This window comes from Gossypium raimondii, chromosome 8 (assembly GCF_025698545.1).
Source record: "Gossypium raimondii isolate GPD5lz chromosome 8, ASM2569854v1, whole genome shotgun sequence".
NCBI lineage: Eukaryota > Viridiplantae > Streptophyta > Magnoliopsida > Malvales > Malvaceae > Gossypium > Gossypium raimondii.
In genome coordinates, this window is record NC_068572.1 from 46,649,138 (window position 1) to 46,660,299 (window position 11,162).

The 11,162-nt window shown below is 32.0% G+C and overlaps 1 protein-coding gene across 1 annotated transcript; it reads left to right on the top strand.

Moving 5' to 3' along the window:
- The first annotated feature begins 550 nt into the window (after window positions 1-550).
- On the top strand, window positions 551-1,930 carry LOC105791710 (cyclin-U4-1). The gene is made up of 2 exons (XM_012619918.2): window positions 551-1,091; window positions 1,420-1,930. Exons 1-2 carry the CDS (start codon window positions 757-759, stop codon window positions 1,703-1,705), a joined length of 621 nt encoding a protein of 206 aa, XP_012475372.1. The 5' UTR covers window positions 551-756; the 3' UTR covers window positions 1,706-1,930.
- Window positions 1,931-11,162: the final 9,232 nt, after the last annotated feature.

The window sequence follows — 11,162 nt, forward strand, 5'->3', positions numbered from 1 at the left end:
TAGTCATTACCGACATTCTATTTTTACATGAACTTTATATATTAGAGGGTTCATACCAATTGTTGTATTCTTGATGCAGATCCATGGAAGATTTTATATAACATCTTCGAGATGTCAAGAAAAGGTGACAACTTACAAATAGACATCATGGGTGTTCCTTGTTTGTTGTTCAGCATTTCAGACAAACATATCTTGAATATTGCAGCCCTAATAGTATGGAAACAATAGATATGGACCCAACAGAAGAAAAATATCGAAATAACATAAACAAAAACAATGTGTAGATTTACAACACATGCAAGATCTTCAAGCCAAAAATAAAAAATAATAAAGTATAGGGGCCGACAAATTACAATAAAAAAAATTTCCCCACATGTAATCACATGATGGGTATGGCATGCCATCAGCAACAAACAGTAGCCACAAGTTTCATCACTGGAAAAACCCTCAATCTCCTTTCATGAAAATGACTTTAATCCACTAATGAAACACTTTTTTTCCCTCTTCAACAAGTTAAGTTTTTAAATTGAATAATCATATCCCACACTTTTTATTACCTTATAAACCCCACCAAATAGGGACATCCAATCCAAATCTTGATTCAAATTCATGAGAGGGTACTTTCTTCTTTTAATTGAAAAATTCCCCACCGTTTAACGTCTACCTTACCTGTTTTTATATCACAAAAAAAGTAAAACCATATATACCTTAACAATAGCAAAAAGAAGGAACACATTCAACACTTGTTTTGAGGTTATGGCAGAGTTAGAGAACCCAAATATGATGCCAAATCTCATAACATTTCTGTCATCCCTGCTGGAAGAAGTGGCTGAATCCAATGATCTAAACTGTGGGTTTAAGGCTCAGAAGATTTCGGTGTTTCATGGGTTAACTCGGCCAACTATCTCAATCCAAAGCTACTTGGACAGGATTTACAAGTATGCAAATTGTAGCCCCTCTTGTTTCATTGTTGCATATGTTTATCTTGATCGGTTTGCTCAAAGACAACCCTCGTTGCCCATCAATTCTTTCAACGTTCATCGGCTGCTTATTACCAGTGTGATGGTTGCCACAAAGTTCATGGATGATATGTAAGTTACTTGGAACAAAATTCATAATTCATGCTTTCAGTCTTGTTGGATTTTCATTAGTTTTACTTCAAAAGATTAAATTAGAATCCGGGTTTAGACTTGTTAGAATTGGAAAGCCATTCAATTTCCCAGAAAAATATATTTCAACCCATTGAAAGGCATGTGAATAGGCCTACCCTACCCTACCCTACCCTGCTTTCTTCTTTTGTTCTCTCTTTTTTCCCATGTGCATCAAGAAAGTGGACATTATATATACATTTAGTCACAAGGTCCGGCTAAACCCCAAGTCTCCCAACCTTGTTTTTGATATTTTGGAACTTTATTTCAGGTATTACAACAATGCATACTATGCAAAAGTAGGAGGAATCAGCACAACAGAAATGAACTTCCTTGAAGTGGATTTTCTATTTGGGTTGGGTTTCCACTTAAATGTGACCCCCAATACCTTTCACACCTACTACACTTACCTGCAAAGAAAGATGATGATGTTGCAACCTCCACCAATCATTGCAGAATCCTCTTTAAGCTTTGGGAAAGGGAGGTCACTAAAAGTAGTCCATTTGTGTTTCAATGAAGAAGAATCATCTCATCAAAAGCAACAACTAGCTGTTTGATGAGGTCTTTGAATGTTAAGCTCTGAATTGTAGTTAAAAAAGGTATAGGGATTTTGGGGTGGTAGATTGAATGCATCACTTGTGCACTAGAAATCCGGATGTTTTCCTTTTCTTTTCTTTTGGTTTCCTTTTTGGGGTTTGGATTCTTATTGGTTTGTGTATGTACAGATGAGGCCATCAAAGTTTCATTGTCAATTAAATTTCTCAAAAAGTTTCTTTGGTTCATTATGATTCTGCTGTTTTAGTGGTCAGGAAATGTTCTAAATATCTAAAGCATATGTATATATAATGCATGAACTCAAATAGCTTGTAATATCACATAAAGGGACATTGTATCAGAGTCTGAAATGGGAGTTTTTCTCCCAATTCTGGTTCATATGATACCAGCTCTTATCCACCTAGCCTAAGACCGTCTTGAACTTTTTGGAAGTGAAGTTATAATTGAACAGTCACAATAAATCATAAGTTAAGTCAAGAGGCAAGCTCTCCAGTGCTGACATAGATACATTATATCATGCAAAAGAGCCAATAATGTTTGTATTCACACTGCCAAATTTCTGCCTGCATTTATATATTGGATGAAGAATTAAACATGATAATAGGGCACTGGTCCAATATTAAAATTAATGGTTGGGTTATAAAGGAAGACCCAAGGCACAGATCCAATCCCTCTGCCAATATATAGCAAACCCAATGTCTAAATACTAGGGCCACTGGGCATTAGCCCATTTGTTTGATTCAAGTGAAGAGCCCCTTTAAAGTCTATATGATAATATTAATTTTGAAAAGGGAGGCTAAGAATATGATTTTAGGTTTCGAGTTTCTTTCCTTTACACAAATTGGATTAACTCTCAATTTTTTAGAGGGTGTTTGATATGAAAATTTGAAGTCTAATCCGATTATACTAATTTTTATATTCAAATAGTGTTGGAGGTATTCTCAATCTTATTTTTAGATTTTGTACCTCTCCAATTTACTGTAAGTCATGTAAGTGTTTAGTTTTTGGCCATTGTTATGTTATTAGTGTTAATAAAATTGTCACATCTTACTTATGTTATTATCCTTTGTTTATAGTAAATTTATAAGTATTTTTTCAATATTATGTTATTATTTGTAGGGTAAAAGACACAGGTTTAGTGTAAAATATACTTACTCTCTTATGGTTTCAAGAAAACCGTACTAGCCCCCTTAAGTTTGAATAAAATTTCATAAACCCCTTGGAGATATATTTTTCGTCTATGTATTTTTTTAATTTTTCTATTTTTAATTACAATAAATAATTTTCAAATAAAAGACAATTATACCTTTGTTATTTTTCATCTATGTATCTTCTAATTACACATTGAAATGTTGTAAAATTAAATTATTTTTTCTTAAAAAATATATTTGTGTAACACCTCTCACCCAACCCGACGTACGATACGAATGGGAGGTGCCACCAGAGCATTTTCTTATCTTAAACATTTTTTTCCCTTTTATAATAACATTCATTTCAAAATATAATAATGATATTTAAATAAAATAAACCATGATTGGAATGATCCCATATTATTAGAAATCATTTTGAGTATTTGAAAACATTTGTGGATATTACCAAAGCAATAGACAACTATTCGAAACACATTGACTTAAAATTGGGTCAATCAAGTTAAGGGAAGTAAGAGTTTTAATAAGCTTAAACTTAAAAACATTTTATCAAATTACTAAACCAAGTTTTGGACAATTAAAATACTTTAAAACAATTTAAGATCATTTTGAAGATGCTCGGGGTGGTTGGAGGTGTCTGAAACCCAAAACGGACCCCGAAAGGTCAAAATGGCTCAAAACAGTGCAATGGCATGAATCTAGGGCACTTGTTGCAGCACAAGTCCCCAGTTGTGCTAATGCAAATCCCTAGAATTGTAGCAAATTGCTCTTTGTTGGACTTGTTACGATACCACTAAGCCCAAGTATCGATACTTAGCCCCTGAAGTTGACAATCAACCCAGAAACGCTCCAAAAACATATCCATACATCACCATATCATTTCATTATGAATAAAAACATTATAAATCAAAATTTAAACTCGTTCAAACTCAAATACAAAGTATAAACACATTCATAAATAAAATGACATTCATAATGGTTAAGAAAACTGTAAAGAATTTAAACATGACATTCCACCTTACAACCTTACATACAAAATAAGTCTTTGTATACATGTCACCTAATTCAACTCAAATAACATTCAAATATTTAAAATACAACCTTAAAAGTTTGTCGAGTGATGCATACTCCCAAGCTATCATAGCGACTTCTTAGCAAGTCTATACGTAATAGTTTTAAACCACTAACATGTGAGCTTTAAAAGCTCAGTAAGTAACAAGGCTAATCAAACTTATCTTACGTCATTATTATTGTTGAGTCCCTCAATGAAATACCATGCCTAGTTCATTTATGTCATGTTTTAACTAGTTTATTCATTTTTACCAAATTAAGGACTCTACTTACAACTTAAGGGTTTATTAGCCAATCAATAATGGAATTAATATTCGTGTTCCATATGAGAGATTCATAATGTTTTAGAGCTTACTTACCAACCTTTAAGTCATTGTTTATTAGCAAATTCATGTATATATGGGTTCCAATTATGAAAATTGGTTCTATGTATGCCTTTGTTCATTCCATTTTTAGTTTCATCCTTAAATACTTATGCCTTTGTTCATTCCATTTTTAGTTTCATCCTTAAATACTTACATATCGCCTTGAAGTGTTACGCCTGTAGGCTAAACCACAATCAAAACCACATCTCCTATCACTAGTACATATACATCCCTTATTGGCATGTTAATCGTATTCTAACTATCTCACCAAGTTACTAAGGCTTTGTTTTATTATTCCATTTTTGTTAAATGATTTCCATTTTAGCTTAAATTCAATTTCAATAACAAATTTTCGTGGCATTTTCCACCATGGCAATAATCAATGATAGTTTCATAACTTGTGCCATTATAACAAAGTTCAATGGAAATCTCGTTTCACATATTATGTCAATATTCATTTCGATCATAAACATAAGTATAAATCATTTAGAATCCCTTAATTTCAATTGCAAGATTCAAAAGACAATCCTTTTCCTAACTCTACATATTGGTGTTAGAACATTTTCAGATATTTATAGTGTTCCAATAACTATAAATGAATGGCGTAATTAATTAAAAGATAAATCTTTTGGTCATTGGCGAAAAGTTATACCATTTGATTCTTGAAAAGAATTATAACTATTCAAACAATATTATTTGAATAGTTATAATATTAAATGAATAATTATATGTTTTTAAAGACATTATTATTCGAAAAGACACATGTTGAAAGATGTCTCTATAAAGAAATATGAAAATTCCTAAAATAGGAATGAGATTTCATTTGGAAATCACACCAACAAGTTCTAAAATTTCTTTCTATCTTTCCTCATTTTCTAATATTATTAGATTGTTCTATAAAGAGTTACTGCAGAAATTCTTTATAGAAATTGAGTTTCTTGTTATTTATTGCTCAGTGCTTAGTGGACTATTATTGTCAGTGTAAAATGCAAACAGTCATTGGCTTCATTGTATCCTCGAGGTTAATTTGCTTGAAACTCTTTTACACACTGAATATAGGTGAGGATGAATATAACCTTAAAGATAATGGCTTGATACATGCCTTGGAGCCTTTTCCTATTTCTTCATTTTCTATTCGAACTTTGTTCATTTGTTCGAGATTTTTCTCACCTGAGATTTGTACTACAATTTTAAGGTTATATTTCATGATGACTACCACAACACATGAAAGCGGAACACTAAGGGGGTTGGGTTCCAACTTTGTCAAACTTGATCAGTTTGATGGTGGCAATTTTCGATGATGACAGAAAAAGATGCACTTCTTATTATCAATTTTGAAGATTGCTTATGTTTTGGATACTCTAAGACCTAAAGAGAATGAAAATGATTCTGTTGCTGCAACCCGAGAAAGACAAAAATGGGAAAATGTTGATTACATGTGCATGGACCACATATTGAATGGTTTATCTGATGGTTTGTTCTACACCTGCCAAAATGAGGTCACCGCTAAAGAATTATGTGACAAATTAGGGACAAGATACATGACCGAAGATGCTACAAGTAAGAAATTTCTTGTCAGTCATTTCAATAATTATCAAATGGTTGATGGTCGTTCTATTATGGAACAATTCCGTGATATTGAAAAAATGTTGAATCAATTTAAGCAATATGATATGAAAATGGATGAAATTATTGTTGAATCCTTTATAACAGACAAACTTTCTCCATCTTGGAAAGACTTTAAAAGAAGTATAAAACATAACAAAGATGAAATATCTCTTGAGGCTTTGGCAAGTACTGAAGAAGAATATCGAAAGCAAGACCAAAACCTAAATTTTGAAAATGCCAAATTGCATGTTACGGAGGAAGTACAGACCACTAACCATTCAAGAGAAAGGTCAAACAGACTAATAGAGCGCCTAAGTTCAAAAAGAAACAAAAAGGCTCATGCTATCATTGTGGTAAGCTAAGACATTTCAAGAATGAATGTCAATTTTTAAAGAAGAAATCAACTTCTAAGGCTGATAGTAACAAAAATTTTGTTGCAATGATATCTGAAATTAATATGGCACAAGATGATAATGCATGGTGGATTCATACCGGAGCAACCAAACATGTGTGCAAAGATAAAAGTATGTTCACAAAGTTCACACAATGTGAAAATGACAATGTCTTGTAAATGGGAAATTCTTCCATCGCAACAATCAAAGGCAAAAGATCTGTTGAACTACAATTCACTTCTGGAAAGGTTTTAACCTTAAATGATGTACTTTATGTACCAGAAGTTAGGAAGAATTTAGTGTCTGAAAGTTTGTTGAATAAGTTTGGTTTCAAACTTGTTTTTTAGGCAAATAAGTTTATTTTGTCTAAGGGATGAATTTTTGTAGGGAAATGATATATGTATGAAAGCATGTTTGAACTCAATATTATTAATAAGAATAAAATATTATTTCGCTTGTATGGTTGAATCTTCTTGTTTATGGCATTATAGATTAGGTCATTTGAATTTTAGAAAATTGAATGACATGCATAACTTAGATTTAATTCCTATTTTTAATAATAATATTGAAAATACAATACATGTATGTTGACTAAAATTACAAGAAACCCTTTCCCTAAGGTTAAAAGGAAAATAAAATTGATTGATTTGATACATAGTGATTTATGTGACATCCATAATACTCCTACATTAGGTGGAAAGAAATATTTTGTTACTCTTATTTATGATTGTTTTAAATATTGCTATGTATATTTATTGCATTCAAAAGATGAAGTGCTTGATAAATTTAAAGTTTATAAATCTGAAGTTGAACTTTAGTGTGAACCATTTATCAAGTGCTTAAGATCGAATAGAGGTGGAGAATACTATAATCCAAGTTATTTTGAATCCACTGGAATTTCCATCAAGTTTTAGCCCCTTATACACCACAACAAAACGGTGTAGCTGAAAGGAAAAATAGAGTCTTGACTGAAATGGTAAATTCAATGTTATCATATTCAGGTCTTGGACAAAGTTTTTTGGGAGAAGCTATTCTACCAACTTTTCATTTATCGAATAGAGTTCCTAAGTAGGAAATTAAAATAACCCCCTATGAACAATGGAAAAAAGGAAATCAAACCTTAATTATTTGAAGGTTTGGGGATGTAGAGTTATTGTCAAAGTTCCAACACATAAACATAAAAAGTTAGGTGAAATAGGAATTGAATGCATATTATAGGATATGCATATAATAACAAGGCATATAGGTTCATGGTAATTGAACCAAATGATTCAATTTCAATTAATATTGTTATTGAATCAAGAGATGCTATTTTTATGAAAACGGATTTAATTCTATTTCAAGACAATTAGAGCTACAACAATTGATTCATTCTTCAAATGAGAATGAGATTCCATTAGAACAAATTGATAATAATAATGAATCTTGTCAAGAATTAAGAAGTAAGAGGATTAAAAAGGTCAAACATTTTGGACCAGATTTCATTATGTTTCTTGTAGAAGGAAAAGGTGAAAGTATATGCAATAAGATACCTTATTGTTATAATACGAAATATGATCCTATTACATTTGAAGAGGCAATAAAATCTCAAGACTCTACTTTTTGGAAAGAAGCAATAAATGATAAGATGGATTCAATAATGGGAAATCAAACTTGGATCTTAGTTGATCGTCCACCGAGTTCCAAACCAATAGGTTGTAAATGGATCTTCAAAAGGAAAATAAAGGTCAATGTAACCATTGATAAATTTAAAGCAAGGTTGGTAGCCAAAGGTTTTACACAAAAACAAGGTATTGATTACTTTGATACCTATGCTCCAGTAGTAAGAATTACTACAATTAGACTCTTAATATCACTTACCTCAATATATAATTTGGTTGTTCACCAAATGGATGTTAAATTTGCATTTTTAAATGGTGAATTGGAAGAAGAAGTGTGCATGGAACAACCAGAAGAATTTTTTGTTTCAGGACAAAAGCATAAAGTATGTAAGCTTGCTAAATCTCTATATGGACTTAAACAAGCACCAAAGCAATGGCACTAAAAGTTTGACAAGGTTATTTTAGCTAATTGCTGTAAAATAAATGAATCTGATAAGTGCATATATAGCAAATTTGAAAATAGAAAACATAAAGATTTGCTATGAAGGATATGACAATGATTTGCTTATATGTAGATGACATGCTCATTTTTGGCATGGATTTGGAACAAATAGAAAACACAAAGAAATTCTTATCAAACAACTTTGCTATGAAGGATATGGGTGTAGCAGATGTTCTTCTTGGATTAAAATAACCCTAGAGGAAAGCACTATAGCTTTATCACAATCACATTACATTGAAAAGGTGCTTAAAAAGTTTGATCTTTTCAATTGTATACCAACATCTACACCCATGGATCCTCAAATAAAATTAGTATCTAATACTGGTAGGAAAATTGATCAATTGAAATATGCAAGTCTAATTGGTTGTCTTATGTATATAATGACTTGTACAAGACCAGATATTGCATATGTTATTGGAAAATTGAGTAGGTATACAAGTAATCCAAGTAGTTTGCATTGGAAAGCTTTGAATAGAGTACCTAGGTACTTAAAGAAAACTATTAACTATGGATTGTGTTATAATGTATCATCCTCCAGTTTTGGAAGGGTATTTGGATGCTAGTTGGATTACAAGTTTGGAAGATCATGCATCTACTAGTGGATGAATCTTCATTCTTTATGGAGGAGTCATTTATTAGGGTTCCAAGAAATAAACATGTATTACTAATTCCACCATGGCAGCAGAATTTATTGCATTAGCCACTGCATCTAAAGAAGCAAAATGATTAAGAAATTTGTTTTATAATGTACCTTTATGGCCTAAGCCAATTTCACCTATTTCTATCTATTGTGATAGTGAAGCTACTCTAGCAAAGGCATATAGCCAAGTATATAATGGAAAGCCTAGACACATTGGATTAAGATATAACTATGTCCGACAATTAATCTCTCATGGAATGAGCACTATTAATTATGTGAGGTCAAGTGAAAATTTGGCAGATCCTTTGATAAAAAGCCAAGCGTTCAAAGATACAAAGTACATCATTAGTATGTGACTGTTAGCACTATAAATAAATCCATCATAAGATTAAAGTGCTAAGTACCTGTAATGACAATGGAAGGATGAGTAATGTACTATTAATGGACCCATAACATAAATATGTTGGAGTGTTATAATTACGGGAACACTCTTGATGGGATCTACCTATGTAAGTAGAAGTGTAGCCGCTTCTAGGAGCTCAAGGGCTTGGCTCTGACAGCACCCATGAAAAGAGGACACGGACACATGGCCATAATAGTGTCCTTAGATACTATGCATTGACTGATGTTGAAATCATTGTGTGAGATATATTCGGTTAATCAAATGGAATAGTTAGTTCAAAGCTTAGTCTACCATGCAATTTCAATTAACTTTAACATATTTTCACTAAGTAAAGGTTCAATGGTAAGACACCTTCATTTATGCAATTGATTTCCAAGAATATCAAAATCTAAAATATTTTGAAAATGGTGGGAGATTGCTGGAACATTTTCAAATATTTATAGTGTTCAAATAACTATAAATGAATGGGTGTAATTAATCAAAAGATAAATCTTTTGGTCATTGGTCAAAAGTTATATCATTTGATTTTTGAAAAGAATTATAACCATTCAAACAATATTATTTGAATAGTTATAATATTAAATGAATAATTATATGTTTTTTAAATACATTATTATTCAGAAAGACACATGTTGAAAGATGTCTCTAAAGAGATATGAAAATTCCTATAAATATGAATGAGATTTCATTTGGAAATCGCACCAACAAGTTCTAAAGGTTCTTTCTATCATTCCTCATTTTCTAATATTATTAGATTGCTCTATAAAGAGTTACTGCAGAAATTCTTTGTAGAAATTGAGTTTCTTGTTATTCATTGCTCAGAGCTTAGTGGCCTATTCTCGTCAATGCAAAACGCAAATAGTCATTGGTTGTATTATATCCTTGAGGTTAATTTGCTTGAAACTCTTTTGCACACCGAATATTGGTAGGAGCGAATATAACCTTAAAGATAGTGACTTGATACACGCCTTGAAGCCTTGTCCTATTTTTTCATTTTCTATCCGAGTTTCGTTCGTGTGTTCGAGATTTTTCTCACCGGAGATTTGTACTAACAATTGATACCAAAGTGCCATTCCATGTTCAGTCATTTCTCACATTCAATTTTGGCCTTAAAAATTCAAGTTCAAGTCTTTCAAACTATGGTTTCCATACCACAAGTAATCAATTCATTTGTTCATTGATATTCCATAGTCATTTTCATATTTTTAGCTTGTTTCGACATTGTTGACATTATGCAAGCTGCCATCGAAGAAATTGAGCTTAGGAGATATTTTCCATTGAGTCAAAATCTCCAGGTGGAAATGAGACTTTTGAGAGAAAAAGAAGAAAAAGCAAGAAAATGAAAGAAGAAAATGGAAGCTTCCATGGTTGCTGATGTTGGCTAGTGAAGGGGGAAATGAATGCTGATTAGGGGTGTGCATTATTCGGTTAAAACCGAATTTTTTCGGTTAATCGGTCGGTTAACCGAAAAAATTCGGTTGGGGGTCGGTTAAGTTTTTTTGGTTTGTTCGGTTAACGATTAAATCGGTTCGAAATGAGTCGGTTAACCGAAAAAAATTTGGGTAAACCGAATTTACAGGGTAGTTCTACTCCCTCCCAATTTAAACCCAGCCCAATTTTTTCTTGTACTCACCGAATAGGACAGCTCAAATTCAAGTATTCAACAGCCCTAGCTAGGGGTGAGCATTCGATCGAATCGAATCGAATCGAATCGAATCGAATAAAAAAT